This window comes from Nuphar pumila, chromosome 7 (genome assembly GCF_984573655.1).
Source record: "Nuphar pumila chromosome 7, dmNupPumi1.hap1.1, whole genome shotgun sequence".
Lineage (NCBI taxonomy): Eukaryota > Viridiplantae > Streptophyta > Magnoliopsida > Nymphaeales > Nymphaeaceae > Nuphar > Nuphar pumila.
Window position 1 is genome coordinate 112,157,936 of NC_143255.1, and position 19,664 is coordinate 112,177,599.

Below are 19,664 nucleotides of genomic sequence, written 5' to 3' on the forward strand. Positions count from 1 at the left end.
ATTCTATTTTAGAGGACTTGTTAGCCTTGTTCCCTATTTTTAGGAGAGAGAATTATCAGAGGCACTATGCACTTCCTACTATTTCCATTCTTCACAGTAAAAAAAGGAAAAGGTTGAAGGAATTTGCCTTTAAATCTTCACCACCATAAAGTTTTTTTTCTTTTTGCTTTAAATTCGAGGAGGAGGAGGAGAAAGATAGAGAGGAGAAGAAAGAAAGAGAGCAGGAGAAAGGTTGGTGTTTTGTTTTCTGCAAGATGGGGAGAGGGAGAGTGGAGTTGAAGAGGATAGAGAACAAGATAAACCGTCAGGTGACCTTCTCAAAGAGAAGGAACGGACTGCTGAAGAAGGCATACGAGCTCTCTGTGTTGTGTGATGCTGAGGTTGCACTCATCGTTTTCTCAAGCCGTGGGAAGCTTTATGAATTCGGGAGTGCTGGGTGAGCTTTCCCTTTTGCTTTCTCATGCTTTCTTCATTGGTTCTTGTTTCTTTCTTTGTTTTTTGTGATTGAGGGACTCTTTGGATTCCCTCTCGTTCGATCCTTTTGGTTTTCTCCACTAGTGTATTCTGATTGAGAGAAAGAGAGAGAGACCTATGAGTTTAATCATTTCTTTTTTTGAAAGGAAACTACATCAAATCTATGTTCATCATGTGAACGAAGATGATGCAAGATATGTTTTTTTTTTTTTTGAAAGAAAGATGATGCAAGATATGTTGACAATAACAGAAAAAAAAATAACAGAAACTAGCAGAGAGCGAGAGAGTTTAAAAAACAAAGTGTTGATGGTAATAAGAATCTTAATGCATTACACAAAGGAAAAACAGACACCAAAAGAATAACGAGAGAGAGAGAGAGAGTTTAATCAGCATTTAACTGAATTGATGAACATGTTGTGACTTATTCTTTTGTAACCACGAATTGGTAACAAGGGTCTTGATGCATTACACCAACAGAAACAGCTTGAAACCAAAAGATCGAATATGTTTCTTTCAGAAAAAAAAAAGGATCGAATATGTGATGCATTGTCTGCTTATGGTTTTAGTCTAGAAGTGGCGCGCCGGACGAGGTGCAGAAGGGACTGAGAGGTTATTTTCTGATGCCAGTTGCTGGCCAATGGGAACTGGACACGATAACGTACCCTTTTATGCTTTTGTGCATGACTTCTCCTCCTTCAGAAGTCCTCCCCTCGATTATCGGTGCAATGAATAAAATTAACCTAAGGCATGCTATCCGATATTATACTTGGATTAGGGTTTTAACGTTTATTGCCCCTCAAAAAAATTATTGCAAAATAATTTTTTTTCCGTCTAATCTATCCAGATATAATTAGAATAGGAAGATTTCATTGTTATCATCTTATGCATCTGTCACTTGATATCATCCTCAAACCTAATTTTTCCTGTATATATGGACAATTTTTACGTATATGGGAAGATTTCATAAAAAATAACTAGAACAAGATATGTCAAGAGAGGCAAACCTTATTCTTGAGGCGTTTTGTGAAGGCACTATGACCTCAAAAGAGTTTATATAGTTTCCTTTTTGTTTTCTTTTTTTCTCCTTTCGTGGTCGGGGTTTCTTGTAAGAAATCTAGAATATTTAACAAGAAACTTAAAAGAAGCTCGTGTGAATGCATTGTTTTTTTTCTTTTTCTTTTTTGAAAACCATCATATATGAGCTAGATTTCGCTTTTCCACTATGAATGGAGTACACCAATTTCTGTTTGTTTTACTTCTATTTCTTTTACTTGTATTTCAACCGCCTAAACTACTGATCTCATGTTCGTATTCTCTATGAAGCAACAAAGGATATTTTTTTAGAAAAAAAAACAAAGGATATTTTTCAATATGATGAGAACAGCTTGTTTTAATAGGTACTTATTTGTCAATCCATTCACTTTTTTCTTTTTCTATAGTAGGCAGTCATTTTTTAGCCTTCTCTTTGAGCGTCCTCAGTTACTGACACATGTGATAGGGCTATCCTTCATGCATGGACAACAGATTTACTTTTGGATTTGCAGAAGTGTGTCCTATTCAAGACAGGGATCTTAAAGTCAGGAAGAACTTCTTGCGGTCGTTTATTGGCGATAGATTCACATTTCTTCTTCTGTTTCATTCTCGTTCTTGTTTTCCACCTAGATGCATGGCATAATCTCTCTTTTTTTCGCTGCTTTTCTTGAAAATTAAAAAAAAAATCTGGGGATATAATACAAATGAATATCTTTAATTATCGAATTTAAGGCTTTCATTAACTGGTAAGATGACTTTTTCTTCAAAAATTAACTGATAAGACAATAATTCAGTGTCTGCTTGATCTTTTTTTTTTGCCTGTTATGCTGTGATCAACTTACTCCACTTATTTGAGAAAAAAGAAGTGAATGGATATTTTATTAAACACAGTAACAGAGAATTAATTTGAGAAAAAGGTCTAACTCAACAATGAGCAGCAACACAGACTTGACTGCTCATATATATATATATATATATATATATATATATATATATATATATATATATATATATATATATATATATATATATATATATATATATATATATATATATATGTGTGTGTGTGTGTGTGTGTGTGTGTGTGTGTGTGTGTGTGTGTGTGTGTGTGTGTCCCCATAGATGTATTCAACTAATTAGTCTGTTAGGGATCATACCTTGGATTTTATTTTTAAATGTAAAAGCATGATCTTTTGAGTCAAAATTTGATACGTTTGGGAGCCATTGATTTGGAAGTTCTTGAAAAGCCTGCATGTAAAAAAGCAGTAAAAAATGCTCTAATTAATCTGTTTCCTAGTCTTAATAGCTTAATTCTTTTATTTTATATCTAATTAATGAATCATCTAGGTTTGCTTGACTCAATCTGTGCATCCTATTGAGAAGGAAAAAAAAGTGGGGAAAGAAATAAACGATAGACAACATTATGCACCCATTCCCAACATGGTTTACTTGAATTACCACAAAATATTCTAGACAAGTAATTAAATATGCTGCTGTCCCCATTTGCTAGAAACTAATGATAGAATCCTCTTTATAAAATAGAAAACAGAAATCCAAGAAGTAGCAACTAAGTTATGGTCATTGTTAGGATAAGGTTCATTTCTTTCTAAGTCAGGCCACATGAAACATTAAGCATTTAGACGATATATATGCTGGCTTAACATCACCGTTAATGGTTTGCTAACGATGAGACACGTAATCAAACTGCGTCAATTGTAGCCTCTTTTTTTTGGAGAACAAAATTCCATTAAAGTAGGAAGAATTGGTAGAGTGTGGGTCGATTGCAATTTATTTGCATTGGGATGGTTGCAGACCAACACATATAAAACATAAGAAAGTAAATGGAATTTATTTGCATTCAAATCGTGAAAGAGAAGCACCATATTGTTACTTTTCTCAAAAAAAAGAAAATTAAGATAGAAAGGATAAAAAAATTTGTGCACTAGAACTACTGTACTCATAAACCCCCATAATTTCTTGTATTAGTGTATAAGAAAAGAGACCCCACTAGGACAAAATTCATGATGAATATAGTGCACGGCATAATCTTCAAGCATTTGCTACTATTTTAACTAAAAATAGAAGTGCACAATCATTTATATCCGTCTACAACTAGATCCTTAAATTACTAAAGTCAAATTCTTTATGGCTAAGCAACAATGAATGGCAGAATTGGACTTATTCTCTGTTTTTCTTATCTGCCTTGTTGTTCTTGGTCATGTGTTGTTGCTAGGGTGATACCTTGTGACTTATGTTTTCTGTTTTTCAATTGTCTCTTGTTCCTCTTTGGATGATATAGAGATTCTATTTTTTTTAAAGAAAAACACTGTTCACTGAACTTTTATTGTTCTTTGCACCTTCTACGGTTTATTGATGAAAATGAGTGTTCTTTAAAGAAAAGTAAATAAAAAGCTCTTTCTTGTACTTTGTAACCTTCATGATTCAAGTCAAGTGTGTACTTATGCTTTCTGGAGACAAAGGTGTAATGACAACTTTCATCTTTTTGTTCTCTTACAATTGCCACAGTATGAGCAAAACGCTTGAAAGGTATCAAAGGTGCAACTACAATCCATTGGACAATAGTACTGCTGCTCGAGAAACACAAGTATGTTGAGCAAACTATCACTTGTATATTGTTCCATATCTTCCTGTGACACATGTATATAAGAATGCTTGTTTATTTATTATGATGCTTTATACACTGCCATTTTTGTCACTGAATCTATATTAAACAAATGATTAGAATATGCCATTTCAAATTTCTTCATAGCCGCGATGCATGCTACAATCAGGACGGCTGTGTGGGGCCTCCTCGTGGTTGGGTTCGGTAGCTGAGGCGCTGGGTGTATCCCTCACTTCGTCTACTAAGAAGAATATGGTGTTTGGGTTCCACAAGAGGGAGGCCAGACTATGTTGGGAGATCAGTAGAGGTGGGCAATGGACCGGGTGGCCCAAGCTCGGCCCTTGTGTGTGTGTGTGTCTATATATATATATATATATATATATATATATATATATATATATATATATATATATATATATATATATATATATATATATATATATATAGAGAGAGAGAGAGAGAGAGAGAGAGAGAGATAGAGAGATAGAGAGATAGATAGATAGATAGATAGACATTAGTATTTTAGATATAAGATAATATGTATTATATATAATATAATTGGCCCGACCCGACCCTATTCGGGCCGGAGTTTTCCCAATGGCCTGCTGGCTCGAACCAGGCTTTTTGCCTGGCCCGTCATTGATGGGCTGGGCCGGCCTGTGGCCCACCCCTAAGGATCGGCCTCCCAACACCCAATAGGGCTTCCTAGGAGGGGATTTTATAAAACAATTTCCGTGATGAAGATCAACTTGTAGAATATTCAGGACCCTGAAACCTGATTTAAACAAGAGGCTTCACATATTCTGTGTTTTGAAGACTATGATGGAGTCTATTGAGAGACATCTTGTTGACAACATTTGGAGGGGCGGTGTGTTTGCATTCATCCTGTTCGTTGATCGGTTAGGTGATTTGTTGATTATGGACGAGATCATTGGAAGGGACAATTCTCAATATTGGCAATAATTTCTCTTTAACCATTTTTTTTTTTGAAAGAGAGAGAAATATATATTGAATATAGTGGTATAGGATTACATCAACTGAGCATCGACTAGGGAGGTGATGAGATATCACAGCCCCCACCCGCAACTACATTAGATAGAAGATAGAAAAATAAGCTTGGAAACTAGAAAAAAAAGACGTTAAGAGAGGACCGCAGTTTCACCTTTGCACGCTCCAATCCAGTCCAATGAAACTAATGGCCATTTGAGGCGAGCCCTTGCACCAAGCTCCCATAGTAGTTGATTGTAAATGCCCTCAATGTTGCAAGCTTTACCATAGAAGACACGATTGTTTTGCTCTAACCATAGAAGCCTTCAAGCAGTCAATACCCAAACTCACCAAAGGAATTGCCACTGTATGCCCATGGGAATGACGTGAGGAGCAATAAGAACTTTCCTAGGGAAGGATAAGTGTCTCAATTGAAGAAAATATTGCTCTAAGCATGGCATAAAAGAGTGCAACAGAAACCACATTCTCAAAAAAAAAAAATGGGGTGTAGACTCTTCCTCACCAAAGCATAGTGCATGTTGACTAGCAAGATCAAAACCATGTTTCTTGAGTCTAGAGTCTGAGTTCACCACGTTCAGAAGGATCGACCAACACATGAGAGACCCACGAAGGGGCAACCTTGCACCCCATAAGGCATGTTTAGAGAGCCAAGGGATAGAGGCTGGCCCATGAAAAATGTACATGGAGGACAAAGAAAAAAAACCCATCCCTAGTACAAGACCAAGACACTGTCTTTATGGTAGGAAAGAGAGATACTTGATAAGGAAGCCATGAGTATAGTCCATTGTTGAGAAGCCAAATTAGATGGCTCTCTATGCAAAATAATATCCCACATGCCCCCTGTGATAGACCAAAAGTCACAAATCTATTCATATTTGCCTCTACCAAAAGCGTACACAAAGGATAAGAGTCACTTAGCTTTATGTCATTGCATCATAAATCTTGCCAAAATAAAGTATTTTTGCTATTTTCAACTTTCACCCTCACCACTTCATTGAATGAATCCAAAACTGAGATCCATTCCTTTCAAATGTCGGAACCTTTAACCCACCTATTGTTCTCCACCCATCACCAAGACCACCTTACCAAACCGTATTTTTTCTGAAAAAATAATACAAAGAGAACTTTCTCTCCTATAAATTCTCCAAACCCATTTAGCTAGTAAAGCTTTATTGAATCTCTCCAAGTTATGAATTCCCAAATTTTCCACATCCAAAGATTGAGAGACAGAAGTCCAATTAATTATGGCATTAGACTTTCCTTCCAAAGACTATTGCCAAATAAATTTTTGAAATAGGGAATTCAATCGCTTCTCCACTTTCCTTGAGATTTTGAACACTTGGAGAAAGTTCAAGACCAAGCAAGATATATTGAAGCGAACAAGACTAAGTCTACCCGCTCTAGATAGCAAGCGGGAGGCACACTATTGAATTTTCTGATGTATCTTGTCTTCCACCATATTCCAATGAGATTCTCTAGAGACCCCCAAGTGAAGGGGTAGGCCTAAGTATTTCATTGGTAGTGTCCCCTCTTAAATTATTTCTTTTACATGTGCCAATCCACGTTTCAACTTTTGCTTGACCCTCATGTATGGGCCAACTACTTCTCAATAAAAGCAGGCCTTCTTGCATGAGCTTAACTGATTGGTGAGCTTGAATGAGCTTAACTGATTGGTGAGTTCTATCTTTGAGCCTTGGTGTGTTGGAGGAGACCTCAAGCATCTCCATGCATGAGGCAACTTGATAGGATCCTCATGTCAAAAAACCAGATTCAAGAATTCCATGACATGTGGGGAGGCTCAGAGCCCATTATGTATCAGATCACTCCATCATTAGGTTGTGATAGAGAGAAGAGTGGAGAGCTGGCCGTTTAAAATGAAAATGTGGTTGATGCGGGTTGGAGAGTTTCACAATAAGATGATCGAATGGTGACACATACAACAACATAGAAGATGAGTAGCATTAAAGTTTCTTCACAAGTTGGATTTCACACGATGTCGTTGCATTAAATGGAGTAGGGTGCAAGGGGAAGACAAATTCTCCCAAATTAAGCAGTGGGAAAATTAGCTTCAGCATTTACAAAGCTCTATAGCCTCGGTTGATGACCCTGCGCTATTGGCAGTGCCTAAGCTAAAGCAAGAGGACCTAATAAATGACATTTTTGAACAAAGATTGTAGGAGGAGATTCATTGGAGGCAAAGAGCTAGGGTACAATGGCTCAAAGAGGGTGACTCAAATACCCATTTCTTTTACATGTATGTCTCTGCTCGGAGAAGTTGAACTTCATTTCGACAGCAATCGAGGGAGAGGAAATCCTTGGTGCAATCTCTAAGTTCTTTATGGACAGATTCTCTGGCAGCCTGCCAAAGTGCTTTTCTGCACATGGGAAGCGCTTCAAACAACTAGACCCCGGCTGGAACAAATTGATGTGTGAGCATTTTACTATAGAAGAAATCAAAAACACGGTTTGGGCCATGCCATCAAGTAAGGACCCCTACATTGATGTGTTTCCTATTGAATTTTTTGTTGTTCTTGGGACCATTACAAGGATAACATCATGCATATTTTCCTTTATTTTCACTCTAATTGTAAAATCTTGAAAGATTTGGGCAAGACAATCATGTTTCTTATCCCTAAAGGGGAAGTGGTGGGGGACACTAATCAGTTTTGGCCCATTTCTTTGTTACCGTGCATATAAAAAATCATATCCAAAACATTGGCGGCAAGGCTGCGGAAGGTAATTCGGTGGGTAATTTTGGACAAACAATTCACATTTATACTAGAAAGGAGGATTCATGAATGTTGTGTTTTTGCACATGAAGTCATTCACTCTATCCATACGTCAATGACATGGGCTTTTCTTCTCAAAGTCAATCTTCAAAAGGCCTTTGGCTATATTCATTAGAACTTCTTACTTTTCTTCTTGCAAAGGATGGGTTTTGTGGATAAATGAGTTTGATGGATAGAAGCTTTGTTAAATTCTACATCTATTGTTGTTTTTGTCAATGGGAGAAGGAAGGACTTCTTCAAGCCTTCTTGAGAGCTTATGAAGGGGGACCCTATATCACCCCTCTTATTAATCTGGTCATGTAAGGGCTTAGTTGGATGCTCGATAAGGCATCTAGTGCAGATCCCACGCATTCTGTTAACCATGAGTTAATTCGTGATTACCTTGTAAATCACATTACATAAATTAATAGGACGATAATCCTTCAGTTTCTTAGCACCCTGAATTTTTGGAAATCAGTAAAATATGTGTAGCGTTATTCTGCCTAAGTATTTTCTCATTCTAAAAAAAAATTATTGTACAATAAACATCACTTGCAATAATCGACCAATATTTTTAGAAGAAGACCGAGAAACCATCAGTACCCGGTCATCAATTTTCATTGGAAAAATAGCCAGTTGGATTTCCAGATCGAAGACAGGATCATCTAAAAATTGGTTCTCCAAATCACTCAACCTTGGATGAGCCATACTTTCAAAATCATCTGTGCCAACATCAGTCCTAGTAAAAAGCTGCTGAAAATAATCTTTAGCCGCCGTAGCCATATCCTCCCATTGATCCATCATTGAACCGTCATCTTTTTCAATGGCCTTGATGTGGTTCCTGATAGTACTATGTTTAACTTTGGCATAAAAAAAAGATGTGTTCTGGTCTCGCTCTCTCATCCATTGTACACGGGATTTCTGTCTCCAGAAAAGCTCTTCCATAAGAATGTAATGCTGTAATTCATCCTGAATAAGGTAACTCTTTTCAATAGTCATACCATCCTCCCGGTCAATAAGTCCTTGAATCAAGACTAAGCCCTCTTGCAGTTTTTTTTTTATACTTCAAAATATCACCAATTCTAGTAGAGTTCCAAAATTTTTAATTGTTTTTTGACTTCCTGTAATTTACGCAACACAATAAACATGGGAATACCCCTAACCAGAATAGACCAAGCTTTGAGAACAATCTGATCACATTCTGGCAAGAGCATCCACATCTCCAAAAACTTGGAAGACACCTTGGCTTTATGCGATAAGGAACCACTATCTATAAGAAGACCAACATGTTCAGAGATGAGATGTGGAATAAAGGTGAGACTAGTTCTCAGGCAAGACGACATCCAGTCAGAGTTAAGTAAAGCCCGATCAAGCTTGCTGGCTTTAAAACTTACCCTGATTGCTTATTTGTCCATGTGAACCTCACCACTACATTCTGCAACTCAAAAAGGTTACAATTTGAGATAAAACAATTAAACTTGTGAATCCCCAGAGAGTCCCCCCGAAGAGCCTTTTCTCTCAGCTGGGGAGCGAATAACATTCCAATCACCCGACAACATCCAGGGTAAATTCTTGGGATAAATATCCAACAGGTAATCAAAAAGCACACGCCGATGAACATAATAATTATGACCATAGATAGCCAACACCAGGTACCATCCTTTTGCACTTTCACAGTAAGACATTGCTCCTATAGATGGATCCCACATGCACAAAACAGGAGAAGTAGGGCCAAAACCAAATGTACCCACGTAATTAAAACCTCTAAAAGCACCTTTAATAATTTCAAAGCCATCAAGAGTAACCTTCGTCTCTAAAAGAAAATTTACATTTGATTTATTATATTTTGTCAGACAAAAAATTTCACCCCGAGCCCACGACACCCATAACATTCCAAGTTAAGATCATCATCGAAAGTAAGTAGAGGGATTTGCAGAATCATAGCATTCAGAGAATCTTCATGCTCAGGCAAGGAGTTCAGGTTAGTACCCGAAACCCGAAACCAAAAATATACAAAATTATAGTCATATCATAGTTTATGATTACATGAAACATATTAGGGATAGAGCCAATAGATTTTGAAAGTTTGGGATGCAAATTTTCAATTTTTCATTTTTACTTCTCCTTATTGCTTCTTTAAAAGTTCCAAAACTTGCTTCAATTTATGAAGTTGACAACGAGTCTTTATCGAACATTTCATCTTTAGTACTCAAGATGGTTTGTGGCAGTACCATCCATTTTCCCTAAGTCATTAGCAATCCCAAGACAAAAACTGGCTTAAATATTAAGAGAGATACATTGTTCATAAAGTTGCCAAGATGACATTCAAACCTATGTAGCCAGCCATGAAACCCCCAAAACAGTCCACAAAAATGACACTTTCCTTGCACAACCAGTTCACAATATTACCATGCCAAAAATCCTTTCCTCCCTCCATCGATAGATTTAACTCAAACCCCCAAAACAATAAATAATTTATATGAGCATGTGAAAAATTAAAGTAATGAACCATCTACATCGATGAAAAATAAGAAGAGAGAAAAGTTTCTTTCAAAAGAAAAAAAAGAAGAAAAAGAAAAGTTTATCAGAAAACCCCTTTAAAATAGTCTAGATTGGACGCATTAGCTTGTGGGTTTGAGTTTTGAACCCTCTTATGCATCATGAATGGATATCTATGTCATAGAGACTCGGCCAACTGGGTGCCGCACCCGCGTCGATGCGATGCGGGTGCGGCACCCAGTTCAGTCAAGGGTCATTTATGTTCAACTTTTGGACTTTATATATATATATATATATATATATATATATATATTTATTTATTTATTTATTTTGCCGCACCCCCGCACCCAAGTTTTTTTAAAGTGCCGCACCCATGTGACATAGATGGATATATTGCCCGCATTCACATGGATCTAGCTTTTTTCTCTAAGTTAAGACATACAAGAGTCTGTTTAGAGATAATCTTGCATAATTGCTTCTCTCTAGAGGTGAATCAAGGGTAGTTCTTGTGGAGAGGCTCATTATAAAAGTGATGATGGCATCATGATTGGAAGCCATAATAGTGGTCGTTGATCACCACAATGGACGTTGGGGATGTTAGAGCATTCCCCCTCTGTGATTTGGCAGATCTCTGATCTGCTGCCCCTAACTTGTAAGAACGTTAATAGTAGTGTGAAGTGATTCACTGTTGTCGCCAAAGGTCCCTGTTAAGTGTTTTGTGATCTTTTGCTAGTGCTTACAGTACCGTGTGACATATTGATATATTGGAGAGGGTGGTGTATGTTCACCCCCGATGATTCACTGAATCCCACGTCTGTGTTCGGGGGTCCCAAAAAGCACCACGTATATAAGCACATGGGGCTCGTATTCCCGTGTATGGTGACATCACTCAGCATTGGAGTCTGGTTCGATTGCAAAGACTTAAGTACCCTTTCTTGCTATTTTTGCCATAAAACGATGGTTTGAGAAAATGACAAAAATGTCCTTCATTCAAAAAAGGAAAACAAACTGTTCAAAAAAAGGACAATCATGTCCATCCAGAAAGTCGAGGATGATGTTGACTCTTCAAAGTCTACACAGCGAAATGAACCTTAGCCGACGATCCGATGGTGATCCGGCGAAACGATGGTGAGCCGACGATCCGATGGTGAGCCGGCGATCCCATGGTCATCCGGCGAAACGAACCTGAGCCATCAAAAATGTCTGTTTGAAATTTTCATCGTCATCTTCTCCTTCCTTCTTCGCAAAACACTGTAAAACTCTCTCTCTCTCTCTCTCTCTCTCTCTCTCTCTCTCTCTCTCTCTCTCTCTCTCTCTCTAGAGAAGAAATCAAGGGAGGCAAAGAGTTTCCCCTAGAGAAGGCCATGAACATCAACCCTCTCACTCTCACTCTCTCTCCCTTCTCTTTCTACTTCTGTGCACATCCAGCAGACGATCCTACATTGCTCCATCAAACACTGACTCACCTTCACACTGACTGTAGCATCGTTCAACTTGATTCGTTATGGAGCCTGATTTAGAGTTTTTGCCCTTACAGGAGGGGGGTCCGGGGGGTCCCTCTCGGCACGGGTCCCAGGTCTCCAACGAGCCCCACAGAATTTTTTTGAGGCCTTGTATAATTTTTTTTATTTTCTTTTTCTGTTTCTTTTCCATGATTTTTTCAATGACTCCCCTACAGTGATTTTTAGTGTTGTCGGGTCTCCAACGAGCCCCACAGCGATTTATGGTGTTATCTGGTCTTCCAACAACGATTTATAGTATTATCGGGTCTTCCTACAACGATTTATAGTGTTTTCGGGTCTCCAACGAGCCCCATAATGATTTATAGTATTATTCGACCTTCCAACAACGATTTATAGTGACTTCCGCAAATCACTATAGCGATTTATAGTGTTTTTAGTTCTCCAACGAGCCCCACAGCGATTTATAGTGTTGTTGGATCTTACTATAGTGATTTGTAGTGTCTTCCGCAAATCACTATAGTGATTTGTAGTGTTATTCAGTAAGCAAATCGCTGTAAATCGCTACCCGAATTAGGACCAACTTGTTAGGGTCATATCTCTCTAACCGGATGTCATATTTCAAATCCGTAAAAAATGGTGTCTTTGTTATTGAGTCTAGTTTATTTCTTGTAAATTTTCAGCGATTTCTATTGTCATTTAATTTCTCATTTTAACTAAAAATCAGACCCATATTATTTTATGTTATAGGTTGTGCAACTAAAAAAAAATTATACAATGCCCCAAAAAAATTTGGTCCAGGGAGCGCTGCCCCCTGAGCTCCCTACCAGGGACGGCCTCTCCTGGACCCTATGCCCGCTGACCACGCAGCGGGACCCGGGCCGGGGAGGAGCCCCCGAACCCCCCTCCTGTAGGGGAAAAAACTCTAAATCTGGCTCCATAATGAATCAAGTTGAACGATGCTACCCACGCTGTGAGGAGACCCTAAACCCCCCTCCTGTAAGAGCAAAAACTCTGAATCAGGCTCCACAATGAATCAAGTTGAACGATGCTATCCACGCTAGGAGGAGCCCCCAAACCCTCCTCCTATAAGGGCAAAAACTATGAATCAAGCTCCACAACTCATCAAGTTGAATGATGCTACCCACGCTAGGAGAAGCCCTCAGACCCCCCTTTTGTAAGGGTAAAAACTCTGAATCAGGCTCCACAACTCTTCAAGTTGAATGATGATACCTACGCTGGGAGGAGCCCCCAGACCCCTCTTCTGTAAGGGTAAAAACTCTGAATCAGGATTCACAACTCATTTAGTTGAATGATGCTACCCACGTTGAGAGGAGCCCCCAAACCCTCCTCCTGTAAGGGTAAAAACTCTGAATCAGGCTCCACAACAGTCAATGTGCAGGTCAATCGGTGCTTGATGGAGCAATATAGGATCTTCTGCTGGATGTGCACAGAAGCAGAAAGAGAAGGGAGAGAGAGAGTCAGAGGGTTGATGTTCATGGCCTCCTCCAGGAGAGATTTCTTTCTCGGATAATCCTGCAGTGCAGAGACTGGGTCTTAAATAATCATCTTCGGGGCACTTAAGTCTTTACAATCACTCTTTTTCTAGAATCGCTATTTTTTTTTGCACCAATGGAGGAGAGGGTACTTAAGTCTTTGCAATTGCATCAAACTCCAATACTAATTAATGCTGACAAACATGGGGATACGAGACGCACAGGCTTAAATACGTGGTGCTTTTTGGGACCCCCGAGCATGAGATGCCCTGTTCGGGGGGGACATATAACCTGCTTCGGATATATTGCGGTACTTGAGAGCTCCCTTTAGGGTTTCTTAAAACAATGATCTTAAAATAAGAGCTTTATAAATTTTCCATAATTGACATGACTTTTTCGATGTTGTTAGGTTCAACAAAACTCCTTAGCCATTCATCTATTTTCTTTCTTGAAATTTGTGAGAATATTCCATTTCGAATTTGATTGCATCAATAAACTTTCATTTTCATTATTTAGCATGGTTGAAATATCCTCTTCCTTCTAGTTCCTCTCAAAATACGACAGCATGATCAAATTTAATAATGTTTTTTGGATAGTCCACCGGAAAACTGCCCATCACCCTCACTTTGGCTGGCCTTCAGTTGGTAAAACCCTGGAGGTACACCCAGCTTTGACCCTGGTGAAACTTGTGATGTCCCATCAACTTGATTGACATTCACAAGTCTCCCCTACCAGATGAGTGGAGCCCTTGTGGGCAATCATATTTAATAGATGTGTTTATACTCTCGTGAGTTACTGGGTCATGCAAAATATGTGAGAATATATATATGCACACGCATCCACACCCCTTGTGTTCAACTCCTCTGTGGTAGTGCAAGTTATTCATAGAATTAATTACAAAGGCTATTTTGGACAAGAAATGCTCATGTATTTCCATTTTTCATTTTTAACTTTTAAGAACCTAAGATGGGGTGCTCGATGGCCCATCCCATCATATGCGCTATGAACTTGAGCACCAAATCAGTCAAGGTCATCCATCACAAATAAAACAAAAAAGAAGGTGCAATATATTAATTGCAAGTATGGTATGTGTGTGTTCCTGCGCGGGCGTGCACATGCGAACCTACGCGCATTTCTTCAACAATCGGTTGCATATAACCAACAGGGCCTCCGCTTGTCTGGTAGGAGCAGCTAGTGCACTTCACCTTAAGTGGGGACCTTGCAGGTTCAAAACCCAATGGTGATGGTATAGTTGTATAACTAGTAGGGTCTGCCTAACCCCAGCTTGCCTTTCAAAACAAAACAAAAAACAATCGGTTGCATATGATGAGAAACACTGGCATTTGCAATTTGAGTTCCTTTTCTTTTTCCTCATTTGTTGTTTTGAAGGTTTTATGGTAGTAAGTACTTCCAATTTATTACAACCATCTTAATCTAATTTCCACATCAACTTTGACAACAGAACTGGTACCAAGAAGTAGTGAAGCTGAAGGCAAGATATGAAGCTTTACAGCGTTCACAGAGGTATATATATATATATATGATAAGAGGTAGCGCAGGTATTATCGTTGTTGTGCATGCTTGCAATAGTTACATAAATACTCACTTTTGTAGGCATCTACTGGGAGAGGACCTTGGGCCGTTGAGTGTCAAGGAACTGCAACAACTGGAGAGGCAGCTTGAAACTTCACTATCTCAGGCCAGGCAAAGAAAGGTAGCAGTTGTTTCAATTGTACCATTGTATGTGTTTCCAATTTATTCTTTTCATTTATATTCACTAAGAATTCTTGCACCATATTTATTTAGATAATGTATTTTTAATATTTTTTTTAGATCAAAGGCAATCCACTTTTATTTATTCACCATCATATCAATCTTACAAAATTTAGGACTGATTAATACAGACTTAGGAACACCCTGGAACATCAGCGGATGATGAGATATCACCCGCGGTCCGTGAGGGCGTCCTGTTGTTCCTACTACAGCTGCAAGGTTTGTGGCAGCATGCGGCCCTAGTTTAGACTCCACTCTCTGCTAATGTGTAGTTGGATCAGCTTCTTGTAAGTGGCTGCACCTTCGAATATAACCTTGTTCCACAGGGTGACCCAACACCCCCATTCATAATCATTTTTCTCCTGCACCTCATGTTGCCAACGGTAGAGGAACAAGTCGCGTGGGCTGCAAATGTGCATAGGCAAAGTTATGTCCAAAAGAACCTTGTGTAGTTTTTTATCCATTCACATTGAGGCGTGTAGTAGTCTTCAATAGCATGTTAGCGTAGTCGGCACCTGCTAGCCAAGTGGATGCCTAGTCTCTGGAGGTTGTTGGAGTCAGTTGTTGCTCTTCCATGCATCGCCACCCATCCTAAGAATGCCGATCTTGGAGGAAAGTCGCCACCCCCCAATGTATTTTTAATATGATCTACACTAATATAAGAAAGCGCATGAGATTGAATTTTCTCTTAAATTTTAAAAGAAAGGCACTATAACAAGGTTTAAGAGCCTCTACTGATTCACTTTGTTACCAATGCAGACACAAGTAATGATGGAACAAATGGATGAGCTAAGGAAAAAGGTATGCACTTGAATCCTGACATGATAAAGTTAATCTGCAGTGGTTACCCATGTGAACAGCAGAGTCCTGTGTCAAGCTGAAGGCCCAGGATCGAATCCCGCTGGCACACGGGGGCTGCCGTTGCTTTATCATGGTTAGGGCACTTAAGGCTGGGTGGTCAACCACGCTCTAGAATGCACTCTTCACTAGTGAAGCTTTGTTCAGGATTTCTGAGTTCTCATGGATATATCTAAATTTTTTAACTGACTTGAAAGTCTTGTGCAACTTAATTGGCTAGGAACGCCAACTTGGAGATGTTAACAAGCAGCTAAAAAGCCAGGTTTGCTGAATAACCCCATTAGTTTGCAATATGTTATGCTTTAATTAGTTGGCTGTTCTCTCATCAACGTCAAGTGAGTTTTGGCTTTGTCCTGTATTTCAGCTAGAATCAGAAGGGCATGTTTTCAGGGGCATCCTGGGATCTTCTTCATGGGAATCTGGTGTAGTGGTTGGAAACAACTCGTTCAACGTGAATGCTCCTCAAGCCAACCAAATTGACTGCGAACCAACCTTGCAAATAGGGTCAATCTTTTTCTCTTTATGCTTCAGTTTAATTTGTGCTCACAAAATGAGTAAAACTATGCATGGTTGGCAAACTCAGCTAATCATCTCGTGACTCCGTCAAGTTGTCCTAGTTCAGACTATTGCCATGTCAAAAAACATGGTTGACTCGATAATGGTATAGATTCCGTCAAATTTCATGGTTGACTCGGTTGAGTTTCATGGTCTCACTCTCTCTCTCTCTCATAAGGATTTCTTGAATTCTTGAGGCATTGATAGTTGATAATCCTATTATTACATGTTTTAAATCATTATGAGAGCAATAAGTCATGATTTCTTGATTGTCATGAATATATGATTTTAGATGATGAATTTAGCTATATAGAAGTGATACTTAGCAAAAATTTGTTCTTTTATGTTTATGATTTGTTTAGATTATTTAAATTTTACTTTTTTATAAATTAAATAAAAAACTATGGCATCCATGAAAAGTACTAATCTTGTGTGAAAAGGCCGATCATCTCAGTGGCCCTCATCATTGTTGGCCAGCTAAGTTGTTGGAACATTCACTCTTGAACTAGATGCTCCATGATTGGGAATTTTGCTTTATAATCATGGCCTTTGTGGTTCAGCCTTTGATAAGAAATCTGACACAGTGCATTTACTTATTCAAACAGGTACCACCAATTTGTTCCTCCCGAGAATGCAAGCATTGCTAGGAATGTGGCTACCGAGAATAACTTCATTCAGGGATGGGTCCTTTAATCCATATATACAAATGAAAGGCTTAGACTTGAATATGTAAAGCTATATATATATATAGACATATTTATAATTCACAACTTTGCTCTAAGTTCTAGGTATAGATTACTGGTGGACTCTTAACCATGGTGACCACTATAATAAAGAAAGATGCTGCCTCTTTTGTACTACAAACATTCAGTACTATCCCCCATTTCCATCTCCTTGTCAACTTATTGTTAGCAGGATATGCAGATGTGCATTAGAATTTGTGAAGTTATTATGTTTTTTATCCAATGAAAGCCTTCTCATGTCTACCTACTCATAATTGTCTTCTGAGTCATTAACTATGTTTCTTTTAGCCCTTTTGGTTCTCAATATCATGTGTTCCTCATCATCATTATCTTCTTGTTCTTGCTCTTCTTTGTCATCAGCAGGTGACTGCTCAGACACATTTTCATCCTGGGAAACTTCATCTTCTCCCTCCTTTTCTGATTCATTGTGTGATCCATTTTGAGATGCAGCATGACTAGGCTGGCTTGATTTGCGATCAGATGTGCTGTGTTTTCTTGCACCCCTAATCTCCAATATCTTGAAATCCCTGGCTGTGCTGCGCCTGGCATGTCTAAGCAAGTTCACTTTCGTCAGTTTGCTAAATTGAATGAGATATTTCTCATAATCTTCAATCTGAAAAATGAGGTTCGGAATGCATTTGGCTTCCCTTTTTTATCTTATTAGCGACACCCTTCTTCTGCAAGCTTTTCTGTCGATCCCTATGAATTATGGCCACAAAATTGTACAGAGAGCACGTGAGCTTTCTGCAAGTAACTTGAACAAGTGTCTGGAACTTATGAGATGGTGTAGTCTGTTTGTGACCTTTGGGATCCCTCCAAAATTTGGTTATACGAGCCAAATGCTTGTAAAACCTTGCAGCCAATTTTAAAAATTGTTCTGCCTGAGGATCTTTCAGACTCTTTCTTTCAAAAGACGAAAAAGAAAAAGAAAAGAAAACGATTGTCTTCATTTCTTGCGTGTGAACAAACTTGAGAAAATGGAACAGTAGGATTTGAAATCACATCCATGGTTATTTTTACTAAGGAAAATGATAATACTGTTCTTGCAAAAAATAACACGTTTTCTGAAATAGCTCATGATTTGCATTATCCTCGTCGTGTTCACAATTGCAGATGCCCCACTTTTTTTGGATATCTTTACCCTTAGCACTAACGAACCTCATGAAGTTTGCACTCCATTATACAAATCTTCTTTAATTAACCGATCTTCAAGGTCACAATAAGAAAGTATGTGAACATGGTAAAAAGCATGGACAACACAACGGTCGATTCAAGGCATTATTTGTCGTTCTATATATATATATATATATATATATATATATATATATATATGTGTGAATGTCACCACACATTTGTGAACCTCCTTGATGATCAATTATTTAAAAGAGATTTGCATGGTAGTGCGAGAACCTAGGGAGATTAAAAATGTCCTAAAAAGGTGAGACATCAGCAATTGTGGACATGAGGGGATAATGCAAATTGTGGAGCATTTTGAAAAAACATGTCATTTTGCAAAAACTGTGCGATCATTTTCCGTTTTTACTTTCTCACGTGATTATAAATCACAAGAAATGCAAGCAAACCTGCCCAACGTGATACATGCCTTGTTTGGTCTGCAAAAAGCCAGTGGGTAGAATTGAATGTCACAGCTTTCCCCAGTTTTCTTGTGGATCCAAACAACCCTTCCACAGTTGCTAGTTATTCACGGTGTAAAGCTGATGTAAAGATAGACTGTGCTTAAATGCCTTAGATCTCAATTTGGTATATTCATCTGAACATTCTCTGGTGCTTGTGATTCTTTTTTAAAATAAATGGCACACGCAGAAGACAAAACCATATGGGGATATATGTCATTCTCATTTTGGCTGGCAAAGGTTGTATTTCCCATACCTGATTATCTGACTAAGATAGAAACTTACCGTCATGGTGGGCGGAGCAGGTTCAGTGTTCAGGGCCCAACACTTAGTTGCTGCCCCCTATTAAAGAAGGGCCTCTCTCTTTCTCTCTTTCGCACGAGCTCGAGAGAGGATCAGGTGCCATCACATGGCACACTTTGAAGTGTGCCGCTGCACCTGATGCCCATGACACTAGACCAGGTCACTGTTTGACAGTATGTCAGTTGTGGGGCTCAAAAGCAAATGGTGCATAGCCACACTCAAAGTATGCCATGTGATTGTGATGGCCCATAATGTGATATCACATCACTCCCATCATGTATGCCATGTGATGGCCCATAATGTGATATCACATCACTCCCATCATCGTGTTATGACCCTAATTGCTTTATCGAAGAATATATTTTTCTCTAGAAAAAGCATCCCTTCATCAATATAAAACCACTGGGTGACTCTTATCTTTGCTTTAGCTTTGGGCCA

At 38.6% G+C, this 19,664-nt stretch overlaps 1 protein-coding gene across 1 annotated transcript; it reads left to right on the forward strand.

The window, feature by feature from the left end:
• The first annotated feature begins 254 nt into the window (after positions 1–254).
• On the forward strand, positions 255–17,239 carry LOC149832958 (agamous-like MADS-box protein MADS3). Its single transcript, XM_090012659.1, has 8 exons — positions 255–436; positions 4,033–4,111; positions 14,823–14,884; positions 14,975–15,074; positions 15,893–15,934; positions 16,212–16,253; positions 16,356–16,495; positions 17,152–17,239. The coding sequence occupies exons 1-8, from the start codon at positions 255–257 to the stop codon at positions 17,237–17,239; spliced, it is 735 nt and encodes a 244-aa protein (XP_089868785.1).
• Positions 17,240–19,664: the final 2,425 nt, after the last annotated feature.